This window comes from Lagopus leucura, unplaced genomic scaffold (assembly GCF_019238085.1).
Source record: "Lagopus leucura isolate 7727_CA_CO unplaced genomic scaffold, USGS_WTPT01 Super-Scaffold_100002, whole genome shotgun sequence".
Lineage (NCBI taxonomy): Eukaryota > Metazoa > Chordata > Aves > Galliformes > Phasianidae > Lagopus > Lagopus leucura.
In genome coordinates this window covers 87,618,809-87,635,736 of record NW_024962263.1, presented here as the reverse complement: position 1 = coordinate 87,635,736, position 16,928 = coordinate 87,618,809, and the positions used below count along the sequence as shown (strand labels likewise).

At 44.4% G+C, this 16,928-nt stretch overlaps 1 protein-coding gene and 1 long non-coding RNA gene across 7 annotated transcripts in view; one reads left to right on the top strand and one right to left on the bottom strand.

The window, feature by feature from the left end:
• The window catches only part of SLC45A4 (solute carrier family 45 member 4), a 65,626-nt gene extending 52,158 nt beyond the window's left edge, over positions 1-13,468 (top strand). For 4 of the 6 annotated variants that reach the window (XM_042868633.1, XM_042868635.1, XM_042868634.1 and 1 more), the window contains 5 exons: positions 644-823; positions 3,987-5,062; positions 5,161-5,260; positions 6,251-6,462; positions 7,155-13,468. In XM_042868633.1, the coding sequence (XP_042724567.1) occupies positions 644-823; positions 3,987-5,062; positions 5,161-5,260; positions 6,251-6,462; positions 7,155-7,517 (1,931 nt within the window). In that variant the 3' untranslated portion in view covers positions 7,518-13,468. The remainder of the gene's footprint in view (positions 1-643; positions 824-3,986; positions 5,063-5,160; positions 5,261-6,250; positions 6,463-7,154) is intronic. The other 2 variants (XM_042868637.1, XM_042868636.1) reach the window with 2 other exon arrangements.
• On the bottom strand, positions 13,316-16,829 carry LOC122178497. Its single transcript, XR_006178347.1, has 3 exons — positions 16,621-16,829; positions 15,277-15,397; positions 13,316-14,256 (listed from the first exon to the last, which is right to left on the bottom strand). It is a non-coding gene; the product is annotated as an uncharacterized LOC122178497 (long non-coding RNA).
• Positions 16,830-16,928: the final 99 nt, after the last annotated feature.

The window sequence follows — 16,928 nt, the reverse complement described above, 5'->3', positions numbered from 1 at the left end:
GCAGACAAAACGTACTTCATCCCACGCTATCCACAGAAGCTGACTGATGCTTTTTGCAGTGACCTATAAATACCTTCATGTTGCTTTACCCTTAAATGTTTTGCACGTGAAAGTGGTGTAGAAAATACAAATGCTTAAGAAAAGCAGAGACAGAGGTGAGGAGATTAAATTCCGTTTAATCCCGTTGTACTGCAACCATTATGTGCTAGGAGCCACGTCAGGAATGCTGTCAGCTGTGCACTTACTTGCGTTTGTAAGTGATAGATGAAGTTTGTCATTTTGCTCTTGGATGCTCTCCTCTTCCATCGTGGCTTGTCTGTAAAACAGCCTTCAGCATATGGAGGAAAACACACAAGGAATGTGAATTAATACCTGATGCAATCAGAGCTTTAAGAGAGACTTTCAAAATAGCATTTTGAAAAATAAATATCAGCCTCAAAAATGCAAAAACACAATCTTCTGTTCCAGACCTTCCATAAAGGTGTGCCAGAGAGTTGAAATCGCCATTTTATTCTGCAATAGAATGTTTCCCATGAGTGTGTTAGCCACTTTTCTCTTAAGGAGATTAACCTTGCCCTTAGCAGCTTTTGCTTTTAGCAAAATTGTGCTCATGTGCTCAGATTCCTCACCTGTTTTTCCTCAGGTCTGGCTATTGGCGATGCCCCAGACAGGCAGCCCATCGGTATCGTCCTCACGGTGCTTGGTGTTGTGGTGTTGGACTTCTGCGCTGATGCAACAGAAGGGCCGATTCGGGCGTACCTGTTGGACGTGGTGGACAGTGAAGAACAAGATATGGCCCTTAACATCCATGCCTTTTCAGCTGGTACGTAGTCGACTGATTTGTTGCTGGCTGGCAGCTGCCATCTCGTCCTGATGACCAAGTTGTGACTGAATTGATTTCTCACTGCTTATTTTTCATAATTTACCACTGCCACTTTCGTAGCAGTCTTGAAGCTCACAGTGGAACTGCCTTGGAGAAAATATCTGTATGAACCACTAGGCAAAGAATAGAAAAAGTACTTATACTGTATAAAAGGTGAATACAAAGGGCGCATACCTTGTGGCTTAAAGCAATAATATAGTTGTTAGTATTATAAACCTTTTCAGTCACTTGATAAAAATTAGGTACTTGATGCTGTGTAGCCGAAATGATGGTGGAGGAGCCAAGGAGAAGGGCTGTGCTACTTGACCTTGTCTTTATTAGAAAGGCTGGTCAGGGATGTGATGGCTGGGGGAAGCTAGGGATGCAGCAATCACAATATGATGAGTTCAAGATCTTGTGTGGAAGAAGCAGAGCAATGAGTAAAATTGCTACCCAGGACTTTAGGAGAGCCACTTTGACTTCTTCAGAGACCTATTTGGGATGTTCAGCCTGGAGAAGAGAAGGCTCAGAGATAACCTGATAGTGGCTTTTCTATATGTGAAGGGGAGCTACAGGAAAAAAGGGGACAGACTCTTTAGCAGGGTCTGTGGTGATACAACAAGGGGAAATGGCTTCATGCTCAAGGAGGGCAGACTTACGTTACATATAAGGCAAAAATCTTTTACAGTGAGGGTGATGAGGCACTGGAACAGATTACCTAGTAATGTGGTTGATGCCCCACACCTGGAGACTTTCAAGGCTGGATAAAGGCAACCTGATCTAGCTGTGGTTTCCCTGTTCACTGCAGGGGATTTGGACTAGATAGCCTTCAGAGGTCCCTTCCAACTCTAAGGATTCTGTGATTCTATGTCCCATGGGCTAGAGTGTTAGAAAGTAAGGGGGCCCATCAGAGCTGAATGGTGCTTAAACAACACTTCTAAGCTCCAGATGGGCCCCGATGGGATGCACCCACATGTGCTGAGAGAACTGGCAGAGGTGACTGTGGAACTGCTCTCTTACCATCTTTGAAAGGTCCTGGCAAATGGGAGAGGTGCCTGAAGACTGGAAGATATAGCTGCTGCCACTCCAGTCTTCAGAAAGCATAAGGAGGATCTGGGAAACTGCAGGCCAGTCAGTTTCACCTCTGTCCCTGGAAAGGTGATGGAATACCTTGTTCTGGAGCCATCTCCAAGTGACTGGAAGAGAAGAAGGATATCAGGAGTAGTCAACATGGATTACCAAGAGGAAATCATGCTTGACTAACCCAATAGCCTTCTGTGATGTCACCACTGGCTGGGTAGATGAGGGGAGAGCAGTGGATGTTGTATACTTTGACTTCAGCAAGGCGTTTGATCCTGTCTCCCACAACATCCTCATTGTGAAATTCACCTCACCAACCACTCATCTATCCCACATTCTCTGTGAGGTGGATTGAGAGCTGGCTGACTGGCAGAGCTCAGAGGGTGCTCATCAGTGGTGCGCTGTATGGCTAGAGCCCTGTAACTAGCAGTGTTTCTCAGGGGTCAGTGCTGGGTTGGGTCTTGTTCAACATCTTCATCAACAAGCTGGATGAAGGGATAGAGTCCAACCTCAGCAAATCTGGTGGTGATACAAAGCTGGGAGGAGTGGCTGACACACCAGAAGGCTGTGCTACCATTCAGCAACACCTGGGCAGACTGGAGAGTTGAGCAGGGAGGAACCTAATGAGGTTTAACAAGAACAAGTGAGTTGTGCACCAGGGGAGGAGTAACCACAAGCATCAGTACAGGTGATGGCTCTATGGCTAGAGTCATGCAGCATTGGAACAGGCTGCCCAGAGAGGTTATGGTGTCTCCTTCTATAGAGATACTCAAAACTTGTATGGATGCCTACATGTGCAAACTACTATAGAGTACCTGCTTTAATGGGGGACTTGGATTCAGTGATCTCTTGAAGTCCTTTCCAACCCCTGCGATTCTGTGAAAATGGGATAGTCCCTCCTCTGAAGTTTATGCTGAACAGTCAAAACTGAGTAGTGGGAAACTGGAGCAAATTCAGGTGGTGTCTCTTGTTAATCCTGATTCCTTCTTGTCAGAGGAGAGAGTAACAGCAATGTAACCTGAAAGAGAATGTATCTTAATATATCTGTGAAGTGAAAACAGGTTTAAACCCAGGTACTGTACTTGTTAATGAGCCTTATATATGTAGAAATGAGAATAAGGCAGTAAATGACAGACAACTGAGTTACTGTTGCACCTTTCATTAGCAATATATGTTCATTTGTTGGGATTGTTTAGTATGGGATTGTTCAGTCTGGAAGAGATTCAAGAGACCATACTGATCTCTACAACTCCCTGAAAGAAGGTTGTGGTGAGATGAGGGTCAGCCTCTTCTAAGGCATAACTAGCAATAGGACGAGATGGAATAGAATCAAGCTGTGCCACAGGAGATTCAGGTTGGATGTTAGGAAAAATTTCTTCTCTGGAAGGGTGGTCAGGTGCTGGAATGGGCAGCCCAGGGAGCTGGTGGAGTCGCTGTCCCTGGAGGTGTTCAAGGAATGTTTAGATGTACTAAGGATGTGATTCAGTGGGGAAGTATTGGTGGTAGGTGGATGGTTGGACTGGATGAGCTTGGAGGCCTTTTCCAACCTCGGTGATTCTATGTCTCAGAGACAGCAGTGTGAAGACACCTTCTGTAAACACAGTGCTGTATTTATTTTTTCCTGAACACGTACACTTCAGGTACCTCTCATCCTTTGAGAATATGGGAGCAACTGCCTGCCTCCTGTGCAGTAGCAGCCGTACTGCCTCAAAAAACAGCTTTGCACAAAAGTGTCTTATTTTCTCTTCTGTGCATTTATGGATGCATGAAAACCCTGAGGGCACAGGACATCAGGAATTAGTCCTGAAACTCCCTCCCATGTGGTCCTGAGTTAGAGTGTATCAGCATGTCACAAAGAAGACGCACTACTGAAGAAGTGAACTAATCTGCCATTTTCTTAACTTTTGAAACCAAAATCGAAGAAGCTTTCATTTAGATTTTGTTAAGGTTGTCTGGTGTAAGCAGCTCGTTGTCAGATTGAGTGTGCCTTTTTGGTGATCTGAGGTTATTGCTTATTGACGAAACTCCTTTCTCTCTTGCACAGGTCTTGGAGGAGCAATCGGTTATATGTTGGGAGGACTGGACTGGACACAGACTTTCTTGGGTGGTATTTTTAAATCTCAAGAGCAAGTCCTTTTCTTCTTTGCAGCCATTATCTTCTCCGTGTCTGTTGCTCTCCACCTTTTTAGCATCGAAGAAGAGCAATATAACCCTCAGCAGGACAGGATTGATGAGGAAGGAGACACACTTTCTAGTGTCAAATTCAGTGGTAGTCTCCCCCCTCTGAATCGACTGAATGTAATTAGTGAGGAGGAGCCTTACGGAGCCTCCATGTTCCACGATGAGGTTCAGTCAGAGCATGATCTCAATATGGAGTTCCTCGAGGTGAACATTGTAAGAAGTAAGAGTGACTCCGTTCTGCATATGCCTGATGCTACGCTGGAAATTGAATCGGAGCTGCTTTTTCTGCATGACATCGAACCTTCCATTTTTCAGGATGCTTCGTATCCAAACACTCCCCACAACACCAGCCAAGAGATCATGAAGTCCAAACTCAACCACCTGTCTGCTTTCCTCAGGGACAATGAGAAAGAGGAGGAAATGTTGCTTGATAATCGCTTAAATGAAGATAAAATCCCAAATATGAATGGCTCCCTACCAAAAGAGTTCCTCAATGGCCACGCTAGAATAGGCATGAAGCAATCCAGTACTTCAAACTCCATGCGGAGGCGGAGGCACATGTTCTACCGTCAGCCATCATACACCTTCTCCTACTATGGCAAAATAGGCTCTCACCGCTATCGCTTTCGTCGGGCCAATGCCATCGTCTTGATAAAGTCCTCACGCAGCATGAATGACATCTATGACATGCAGAAGCGGCAGCGGCAGAGGTACAGACACAGGAATCAGAGTGGCACAACAAACTCGAGTGGAGACACAGAGAGCGAGGAGGGGGAAACTGAAACAACTGTCAGACTTCTGTGGTTGTCGATGCTGAAGATGCCAAAAGAGCTGCTGAGGTTGTGCGTTTGTCACCTCTTAACTTGGTTTTCGATCATTGCTGAAGCTGTGTTCTATACAGATTTCATGGGCCAGGTCATCTTTCAGGGTGATCCAAAGGTAAGAAGACAGTTACCTTTAGCAAACCTGCTTACAGCTACTCATTGCTGGGGCGTGCTCAGTAAAAGAAAGTGGCTTTGCATTTGTGTTTGTCGCAGGCCCCTTCTAATTCAACTGAGTTACATGCCTATAATGCTGGAGTTCAGATGGGATGCTGGGGACTGGTAATCTATGCTGCTACTGCTGCCGTTTGTTCAGGTAAGAGACTCTGCACAAGGCAGTGGAATGCACCTCATAAATGTGTTACAAGGTGAAAATTATTTCTGCTTCAGCTAACATCTGCCTCCTTGTTAGTGTGAAAGATATTTTGGAAAAGCATTTCAGGTGGACATAAGCAGAGAGATTCCTTTTAGTATCAATAATTTTTAAAAATTCCTTCAAATGTAGAGGGGGAAATATGAAAAGATTGGTTAAGTGGCATATAGCACAAAATGGCATCAGAGGGTATTGAATTGCATCTAATTAGGCATAAAGAAACTGTAATTTTGCTTGTTAGAAGATTCAAGCATATGCAAAGCCTTTTATCACAATGAAAATTCAATGTTTCTGAAAGTCTTTTTCTTGCTTTCCAATAACAGTTTACACTTGGAGACTCTGAAATTGAAAACTTTTGACAAACTTAAGTTCTGCCTTTGGCAGGACATGTGCAGGCACATCTGCACAGATCAATATCACGGCTGTTTACAAGGGTGGACAGTGATAGGATGAAGGGGAATGGTTTTAAACTGAGACAGGGGAGGTTTAGGTTGGATATTAGGAAGAAGTTTTTCACTCTGGGGGTGGTGACGCACTGGAACAGGTTGCCCAAGGAGGCTGTGGATGCCCATCCCTGGGGGCATTCAAGGCCAGGCTGGATGTGGCTCTGGGCAGCCTGGTCTGGTGGTTGGCGACCCTGCAGATAGCAGGGGGTTGAAACTGGATGATCACTGTGGTCCTTTTCAACCCAAGGCCATTCTGTGATTCTGTGATCATGGAGACTGCCTCTTTGTTGAGAAACATCAAATCAAAGCAGCTTGTGTCTGAACAGAGACTGAGGTATTTGAGGCAGACACTGAGGACACTGAATCACAGAATATCCCAAATTGGAGGGGACCCACAAGGATCAACGAGTCCAACTCCTGGCTCTACACAGGACCACCCAAAATTCAAACCCTGAGATGGCATTTGTTTTGTTCTTGATCTTTGCAGCCTTGTTACAGAAATACTTGGACAACTATGACCTTAGCATAAAAGTGATCTACATCCTGGGCACGCTGGGATTTTCTCTAGGCACTGCAGTGATGGCGATATTCCCCAACGTGTACGTCACCATGATAATGATCAGCACTATGGGAATAGTTTCTATGAGCATCTCCTACTGCCCCTACGCACTTTTGGGACAATACCATGATATTAAAGAGGTACGTGAAATATTTTGATCAAAGCAGGGCATGAACACTTTTCTGAAGATCAAAGTGACAGAGGAGATTTTTTAAAACCAGTAATTTGAGAAACCTGCTTGTAGCACAGATTTGTCCTTGGGAGCTGCTAATTAAATCAGATGGAATTGGCATGAAGTTCTCTGTAGGGTTTTCTCAAAGTTGCTTTATCCTGTGCTGAGGTGTGAGAGGATATGATAGATTCTTGGCAGTCTTAGATCTTGAGGTGAGTCTGAAAATGCAGCTATGGATGTGGGGAGATGTAATGTCCTCATTTTTGCTGGAACTGAGGACATCTTTACTTTCCAGATTTTAGAACTGTTACATTTGGATTACAGACCACATGAGCATCATATGTTTTAACACATTTCTGTGCTGGTATCGGGAAGGAAATTCTTTTTAAAATCACAGAAATAATTTTCACCAACAGTCTGATGTAAATTTCTTACAAAAACTAGTCCGGGAGTCAAGTTCATGTAGGAGTGCCCCAGTAAATATCTGCTTCAGTGTAAGGAGGAGATAAGGAGGCTGTTGCTTTGGACATGCGTAGTGTGGTGCCGTAAGGATGGCATAAAGTTGACGGTGGCTGAGACATTCAGGGAAGATACCAGTGTTGGAATATGCAGTTTCCTCCCTTGTTTTACCTCCTAACATACATTTGTTGTATTTTCCAGTACATTCACCACAGCCCTGGGAACTCGAAGCGAGGATTTGGCATAGACTGTGCTATTCTGTCGTGTCAGGTTTACATCTCCCAGATCCTTGTGGCCTCTGCCCTTGGTAGTGTGGTGGATGCGGTTGGCACAGTCAGAGTCATTCCCATGGTGGCTTCAGTGGGATCCTTCCTGGGGTTTTTGACAGCTACCTTCTTGGTGATTTATCCCGAAGTCAATGAAGAGCCAAAGGAAGAACAGAAAGGACTGGGTCCTCCGGAGACAACTGAGGGCAACAGCACAAGCACAGAGAAGCCAACCGTCCTGAAGCTCACACGCAAAGGAACCACCGCATCGGAGCTGGAGGGCGAGTCAGCTGTGTGAGGCCGCCGCTTGTTGCTCACCCACATTCCAGGGAGTGCAGGTGCAGGATCAAGAGCTCTTCTTTTTTTCTTTTTCTTTTTTTTTTTCCAGGAAAACAAATCAGGATCTTCACTACTTGTAGCTAAAATTGCAGAAGAAAAGGCAGTTTCATGCAAAAATGTAAACGAAGTTCTGTAGTCCTTAATATAGGTTTGAACAGGTAGCTATGATGCTAATTGCTTTCCCTACAGCTTAGAAATGTCATTTCTGAACACTTTTCTATTACCAAACATTTAGATTTCAAGTAAGTTTTATTAATCTGCATGAGACAGTGTATACAATTAGCAGTTAGAAAAATTAAGTTTTCAGCTGATTTTTAACTAACTGAAAATGGAAGCTATCTTGACTTACAGTCTCCTGCTGTTTATTTGTCTGAACATTTCCAATTTCACTAGTGCAGTAGCTGAATGAAATGCTTAGACATCATGATCAGTTCTTTTCATATGCATATTATTGGTCTAACAGCTACAGTTCTTGAACGTTAATTTTAGAAGTCATATTTTTGTTAGTGCAATTACTACAGAATTGTTTCATTTTCAAGGAAAAAAGCAATTACTGCAGTTTCTGGGAAACTGCTGTGAATCCTTTCGGTCTTACTGCTCAACAATTACTCCCAAATCCGCTGCTTGTAGGTGACATTGAGTGAATGATGTGAACTGTAGGTGGAAGGACAGCAGCTGGGAGAGGTGATCAGCACTCACAGGTTTTTATCGCAAGTGCTGAATTTGATGAATGTCATTGGAATATGCTGTGACAGTTCTTAGCTGGGAGTTTGCGTACTGGTGAGCTCTGGGGCTTTCTTGGCATTTAAACTTAATCATCTTCATGCCGTGAAGGAGGGTGTCCCTGGGGTCAGCTTTGTGGGATGGGTGTGCAAATTCTTATTTGGTGGAAGGAAGTCATTGCTTACTTGCACTTTTTTGCTCCTTTAACCTCCAGGCTGGGAACGCAGCAGTCAGGTTAAAGCACAGAGTCAGTACAACAAGGTGAACCAAAGGCCTACCTCTGTAACTTTATGGCATAGTCTGGTTGTATACAAATTTGTGTCAGAAACAGTTTCTAGGCCTTAAAATCCAATCCACTCACGTGTTGCTGTTTCAGTCCCTGTCTCGGAGGAATTGTAGGCTGGAGCTCTTCTGAGCTGCTCTACCAATTTCGTCAGCGCAACCTCCGTGCCCCTTCCTTGATTCAGGACGTAGCTGCAGTGCAAAGACATTTTCTGTGAAGAGTTTAAAAGAGTTGAGCTAATCTGAGTTACAGTTTTGTTTGGATTGCTGGCAGTGCCCTGGTCCGTGGGCAAAGCTCAGAGATCCGGCAGCCACTTAAAGCGACTTCAGAAACTGAACTTCCATCTGTCGTCTTCTAAGGAGCGTTTGTGATGCTGTTTCCTCATCTTGGCGTGGACCTACGGGCTGCAGTCAGTCCTGTGCTATGAACAGACAAATCACAGCTCATCGTAAGATTTCTGCTGCCTCCAACTTGTGATACTACAGTACTTTTAACTGCATGTGTAAATCATGCTGCAATATAGTCACTCGAAAGAAATATATATATTTCAAAATGAAAAGCAGTTTTTAATAATAAATTACTTGAATTGTCGATGTATTTAAGAAATGTATGTTTTGGTATATTTGAAGCTGACGCGCAGTTTTGGCCGGCATCGGTGACGAATTCCTGGTGGCATACGTGTGTTGTGAGCTGAAGGCTGTCAGTGCGATGTCCTCTGCTATCAAGAGTGACAGTGTTGTGCTTAGGCTGGTGGAATTCCGAGCACTAAAGTACATGGAATCGCATGGGACTTCTTTTTTTTGTTTTTTTCCAAGTGTCTCAAAGAATCTTTTTTTTTTTTAAGGTGAATATTATTTTTATCTAGAACACATACTGTGAACTGTGTTCTGACAGGGGAATAGTACTACTGAAGAATGTGAGACCTTACTGAAGAAAGCAGTTGTGAGAAATACTTTAACTGAACTTCTGCCGTGAATTTTATCATCTCAGTTACATTTAATATATTCTGGTGATATTCATATATATAGAAGAGATGCGTGTTATATTTCACCCTATAACTGGCATTCGTGTAAAATACATACTGAGTTAGATGTTTTAAAGTGGCGTTACTATTTTATTTTTAAAACTTCTTGAAGATTCTGCTTTTGTTTAAAGGAACACTGTCAAGTACTCCTTATGTGAACCTTGTTTCTTGCAAGGTTCTGCTACACTTTTTATAGCTCTTCTGGTCGCTGCCAGCCTTACCTATTTCCCCACCACTCACTAGTTCTTTGATGGTGAATGTAGCTTCCAACCACTACTGCTCTGCATAGCACCTTTGTAAGCCAAGGTTTCTTTCACAGCACAGTCGAGTCACCAAGGTCCAGCTGCAAGGAAGGAGGAGATGCTGAAGCTCCCTCTTGCAGACTGATGTTGCATGCGTTTATTTAGTTTTCTGTGTCGTGGCAAGCGGTGAGGATGACATCTCAAACCTAGAGCGTTTCAGTCAAAGGCAGAGCAGGTCCAGTTTGTCCCAGCCTCGTTTCTAGAAACTGACATTAAAATGGGATTGTTTATGGCATTGTTTAGTGTGTTTGTAACACATAAATATGCACACTGCTTTGTAACAGGAAGCTCTATTTCACTGCCCTACAAAACCGAAGGAAATAATTATCCATTGTAAACACACCAAAGTATTTGTAGTATTGCCAGAAGAGCTAACTTCGGGCAGCCCCTGCCAAAGCATCTCCTCCTGTCCCTCGGCCAGGCTGTGAAAGCACCGCGCTCGCTTCCCCTGCGCTCACAGGGATCGTTTCTGACATCTGTTGATCGAATGCTTTCTCTTGAATTTGAGAACTTTCCTTTTCACCCCGGGGCATCTCAGGGTGGAGTGGGCACTCATTTATTTCTAAATGCATCCTTCACCTTTTGATACGAACTTTCCTTTTTGTCACAATTAAAATATAAATTAGCATGATTTTACGTCTTCATTGCAGAAGAGAGAGTTGAAGGGGCTTTACTTAATTCCTGATGACAGCAAGTATCATTGTTACTTGCCAGTATTGCTGTACAGTCCAACTTATCCTGCGTGCTCCATCTCCTTCACTGCAGTAGGTTTGTGGTTTTGTGGTTTCACTCCAAGTTGCTCTATACTGTAAACAACGTTAATGAATTTTGCTGCAGTCTTGGGTGGCGCGCAGCGCCCCTACAAGAGACACTGATAGAGCTCAGATTGCTGAGCTTTTCACTAGGACTCTGCGGTCGGCAAGCTGCATGTCCTGAAGTATTTCACATGAAAGCAGAGCAGCTCAAACCGCACTGCTCCGAAAGGCACAGTGAGGATTGTGCACCATTGGATTATCACAAGAGTCTTATTGGGCTCAAACTGTTTGTGGCTGGCAATTACAGATTCCAGAAGCAATAATTTCTTAGGAATGTTTCCCTTCCTGCTGGTTAGATGACTTTCATAGAGATTTATGACCCAAACAGGCTTTTTATAATACAAATCTGGTTGTGTTGGCTAGCGCTGGCAGTAAGCAGTTGTGGTAAGATGTGGGTTGTTCATCATCAGGAGGGAGGAAGCCAGTAAATCCAGCAGAGGTTAGTGCTCCTTGAAACTCCTTGCCCTTTTCCCCTTTTATTTGGAGCCCTTCCCTGCAGTTTGAAATAATTCCTTCTCAGAGGGAAGCTGGCATTTACCCTCCCAGCTTCTACTGCAGAGCCCATGGTGAGCGGGGCTGAGCCTTCCTCATCTCTTTCCCATCTCATCCAAATCCCCTGAGCACTTGAATGACAACAGCACCAGTAATGATTATTGCCAGATACCTCAATAAAGCCTCAGTTCCATCATTAAAAATGCATCTGCCCACCCTGTGCTGAGCTTGGCCTTCATCACCCTTGTCACCACCACAGAAGGCAGGCTTTTCATGGCTATGGCACATCTCTTGCAGTAATGTGGGTTGAGACCACACCTGCCAGTGAAGGTGGAGGAAGTTGTGGTTGATATCTGGGAAAGCTTCCTCCTTGCTAGTTAGGCAGGCAGGCAGGCAGGCAGGCACGTCGCAGGGAGCAGCAGTTTTGGTGGTCACTCCTCTTTTCAGTAATTTTCTCTAAATGAGAAGCTGATTCGCCAGCCACTCTGCGGTTCGGTCTCTGCGATGAATTCTAGTTGAATCACTGAGAGTTTTTTAGGTGTGTGTGCGTATGTGTGTGTGCATGTGTCTGTGTGTATATAGCTTCATATACACACTGCTCGGGCCAAAATACCGTTGGTGGTTGTGTGCTCTTTGTCACTGTACTCGACAATGTTTTCAACTGAGTTCTTCCAGGCTTTCCCTCATCCTTGTCTGACGCGAGACGAGCTCAGCTATAAATATATATCCTATTTAAGTGAGTAAGTGAACTCCTGCATGATATTCCAAGCACATGTAGCAGCTTCGGCATCTGCAGTATCCGTTGCGAAAGAGAAGTTGGTTTTAGTTGCAGCTGTTTTGTTCTTGCTTCCTTTTAATAGGCCAAATAAATGTAATGAACACCAAATGTTGCACAGAAATGTTATGAATGACTGTGTAGAAGAGATACCAAATTTTATTTTTCTTTGCAGAAACTTTATGGTAACAGAGAGTCCTCTAGCTGTTATTCTTAAATGACAAACTGAACGTTTGTGAAGTGCGTTGGAAATGGTCATTTTAAGACATGATGCTACCCAAAGTTTTCTGTTTCTCATGTTGCATCAAGAAAAAGCGGCTCCCAGAGGCAAGCTGCAGGAGCTCAGGTACCAACTGCTGTTTGGCTTTAGAGGTTCAGCAGCCTGGGCAGTTCAGAAATTACATTAGGTAACTTCCTAAAGGCTTAGTTGTCCTTCTGTAATATGGCAGTAGCACATGGCTTCAGTCTGCTCGAGCAGCAGGGTCTGCTTGTTCACATATTCAGTTTGTTATGTGATTTCAATTGCATTTCCAGGGGGGTGGTCTGCACTTGGCTTCTCCCTGTCCTTTAGCCTTGCTGTTCCTCACCATAGAGAGGTCTGACATGGATGAAAATTATGGCTGTTTAGTGGCAAATATTTTCCCTCAAAAAAAACACAACAAAGTTTCTTCTTAAATTCAAAGGCTTTTGCTGTGTTTGTGGCCTGCTAAAGCTTTACAGAAAGGCCAGGACACAGCTTCAGTTCAGCATTCTCTGACATGTTCTTAAAATTTGGAGTTGGGGGTAGAGCTCTGGAAGCAAAGCCTTCCTTGAGCAAATCATCCCCTTAGCCTGCACCTGCTCACTACTCAGTGGTAGCCAAATTGTAGTAAACAGCCCCAAAACCAGAAAGACTGAACTATTAACAAATTGGCAGATCTCAGTTATTACTCTGATGTAACATGAACGCTAAGCCCTTTTGGTAGCCCAATGACCAGCTTATTTTAAATGCCTCATATTAATAGAAAGCTGCATATAGGCATCTCATAGCAGAAAAAATAAAAAAGAGAATATTTAGTTCCTGTGTGAACTGGCCATACGACAACTACTTTTTTATCAACTTATTAAGTTGGGGCACTATAATAGCTCTTGCTGAGTTTAGCAATGTTTATAAGCATGTGTTAAACACATAACGTTAAGTTTTATGAGGAAAAAGGAATAAAGAAAAGTAATGTCACAGATGAATGTTTGAGTGCGTAGACGGCATAATGTATGTATGTTTTTTATTTCTACACTGTTGAGCTTATTTTCTGTTTTAAGGTTAAAAGAAAAAGAGTTGTTGCATGAGAACTGTTTTATTGTGTTCTGCACTTTCTGTTCTTTTTGTATAATCTTGTTTTGGTTTTTTTCATTTATGCATAGAAAACAAAAATCAATTTAGAGATATTCTACTCCACAAGACATTGTGTTCCAATCCGTTGTTCTGAATTTCGATCTTAATAAACATTTCAGTAAGAGTTTGTGGTTTGCATTCCTGTGTTGTTTGTAGGGAGCTTGGGTGGAGGCACTTAGCGATGGAGCCGACACTTGGAACATTTGGGTATATCAGGGGAGGGAATACAGACAGAAGAGCAAACTGCTGCAGCCCAGGAGGGGCACACGTACCTGAATACAGATTCTGCTTTTGCCCTAGTTGTTCTGACCCGTTTCCAGGTGGAGGTAAGAGGGAGCTGTCACCTGCTCAGCCAGCAAATGCTATCACTGAGAATACGAGGGGCAGTTCAGGGTTTTCTCTTCAAGCCTCACCCCTCCTTTGCCAGCCTATCAGCCTCTTTCTGCTCTCCTTTTCCATGGTGTGACACCCTGTGCAGTGGAGGGCTTAGGAGAGTTTCTGGAAGAAACAGGGTCATTTGAAACAGGTTTATTTGGGTTACAAATAAACCAGTTCACAGCAAAACTGGTTAACCACTCAGACTCTGCCGGAAAGCAAAAGGGACACCTTTATCAGATTACCCATGCCAGCTGCCCGGTTGAACTTAGAGCACAAAGAGCTCTGTTTTATTAGTTGAATTTCCATTTACTTACTTGATGGATTTGGTCTGTGAATTCTCCTTAGGCAATTTGTCAGGCCCTGTGGCATCAGCTCAGAGAAATCAATGCCCGTGCAGCATTTGGTTCATTCATCTCCCCCCAAGCATCCATGTACCAACTCTGTCCACCATGCCAAAGAAAGGGGAAGATGGGAAAACTCACTGCATCCTTTCCAGTAACAAGGCAGGATCATTTCAGGGAAGAGCAATGGGACCTAAAAAAGAGAAAAGCAAACTGCTGTCACTTCACCAACCCCCAGTGGGGGTCAGTCCCGGCATCCCTTGGGCTCTCCACAACCCCCCCACATCCACCTTTCCCATCTGGGGTGGTGGGTGGTAACACAGTCCCCATGCCCATCACCAGCCTGCAATGCTTGATGGAGAGGTAACGCCACTTGCCGAAGGAAGAAACAGGGATTTAGCAATCCCATGCAACAGGCTGGGGTGCACAGGCAGCTGTGCCTGGCAGGATTTGTGTGCACTGTGTGGTTGGCCACACGCAGGCTAAGACAGAGAATCACAGAATCACCAAGGTTGGGAAAAGCCTCTATCTATGATCATCCAGTCCAATCATCCACCTGCTACTAGTATTTCTCCATTAAAGTAGTGAAATTGTAGGATCACCAAGAATTTCACACTGTCACATCACATCCAGCCTTGTGACATGAAACTCTTGCAGGCACAGAGGTAAACAGGCAGAAGGGGACAAGGGCACATCAAAGGGAGCAGGGAGCTCAGGACAGGAAAAACAGGCAGAGGGCATCCATCCCACAGGGAAACACTCCCCGAGGGGCTTCAGTGATGAAAGGGGCATCACTGCAGGAGAAAATGAACCAAATCCTAGTGCCAGGGGTGATGGGCAGTGAGGAAAACCAGGTGGGCAATCCTTCAGCATACATCCAGCATCATCTACTTTGTCCTCAGCCCCTAAATGGAATCTGATCCAATCACAGACAAGAACAACACTGCAGCCATGCAGCAAGTGACTGCCAGCACCTGTGCTGCATCCTGGAGCAGTCATGGGGGGAGTGCTGGAAAGGAAAGTAGATTCTTCAGGCAAGAGTGACAGAGGCAAGTCAAGTAACAGCAGTGCTAAAATGGGTTTCTGCTTTTCTCCCCTGCTCTAAACAGATGAGAGCAAGGGTCATTCAGTACTGACAAAAAAGACGCCTATCCCTACAACACTCCTACAGCCCATGACTACAGGCTGAAAGGCAAAAGAAGCTGTTTCCTACCTCGCTGCACAGCCCACAGGGGAAATCACAGCCAGCACACAACAGCCGGACTTTTCAAGCAGTTCCTGTCCCCGTGGTTAATGCGGCTCATTTCTAGAAGCAAACACTGCCACCCCTCGGCCTGAAAAATCAACAGCAGAAAGGAATCAAAAGTCAACCTTCAACTGCAAGAAGCAAGCAGTGCTCCAAAGAAGCAGAAAAGGAATGGCAGCACAGGGAGACTTGGGGAATTCAAGTTACAGCTGACCAGTCCTAACAGCAGCTCAGCAGCTGGGCAAGAGAGCTCAGAGTGCTGCATCTGTTCCAAAAGTGGCTTCCTGAAGCTTGGAAGGTCTTTATCCCCACTCAGGAAAGCAGTTACTTGGTGTTGAGTGGAGAGAGATAGAGAAGTACCCAAATCTCTCCAGACAAGTGAAAACTGAAATACTGGCTGTAATACAGGTTGACAGGATGCAGCGACTTTTTTTTCTGGCTTATCTATACATTATTTATAAATATTTATACATCACTTTGAGGAGAAGGCAATCTCCAGTAGAACATAGAACTTTCCCACTGCTGTTTGGCAGCCCGTTTTGAGCCCTGAGAATTTGCCTTTGATTTGAAAAGCTCAGCTGAAGTTTTACAAAATCCAAGCATTCAAGCAGTAACATTTATAACGTCAACATCTGCAGGAGTCCTTGCTAAGTGCCAACACAGTGTTGTGTCATGAACACAACTGGAAGGTGCTCTCACCTCAAACAGCTTACTGCAAGCTCACAAGAGATGAACAGAGAACACATGAATGAAGAGGCATCCATCAGCAGGATTAGTGTGTGCTGCTCGCTGGCTGCTTAACTTGCCAGACTCTTAGTAGGCAGCATGGCAAAGAGCAGCTCTAAGGGTATCTGGGGTCTGAGAATCCCTCCCCACCACCAAGGGGCCCAGCAAACAGCAGGAAAAGAACAAGCGGACTGAAAACTGAGCTAAACCCCAAAGCCCAATTCCTGCAGGTTCACTGTCATGTCTGTAACACTGGAGCAAAGCAGAAATAGTAAGTAAACACATACCTGAGCTTTCTCATCTCATAGGAAAGTCAAAACAACATTGTGCCCCCAAATCAGTCACATTTGTATTGCTGCTACTCCTGCCCTTAGGGATGACTGTTGAAGGATCTGTGTTTCACATGGTTTTACCAGCTGTGGTTAAATTGCACTCCTATATGCTTGTGTTCAACAGCCATAGCAACAGATGGTATTAGAGAGCAGTGTTCTGAAAAGGAGCCATCTAATCAATAAATTATGTTGCTACTCAATCAATACATCATAAAATTTCTAGAAGAGTTCAAGCATAAAAATTGGCATTTACACAAGCAGGGTACCAGTAGAGACAGCAAAGCAAGGTCCAAGGAGTCCAGCAGGAATCAGACAGGCACCGGCAAACAGGCTGCAGTAGCTGGGTACATCTCTGCAACAACTGACATCTCCTCAGCACCTCAGCTCCCGTGTGACTCTGCAGACAGAACATAATCACTTCCACCTACCACCAGCAGCCAGACAGCTGCCTGGGGAGGAAATGAGGAGTCTGGAAGCTACAGATGAAGGGCTCAGAAGGAGGACACATGAGCAGCAGAAGCTGATTTTAGAAAGGAGAATATGCAGAGAGGAACACAGGCA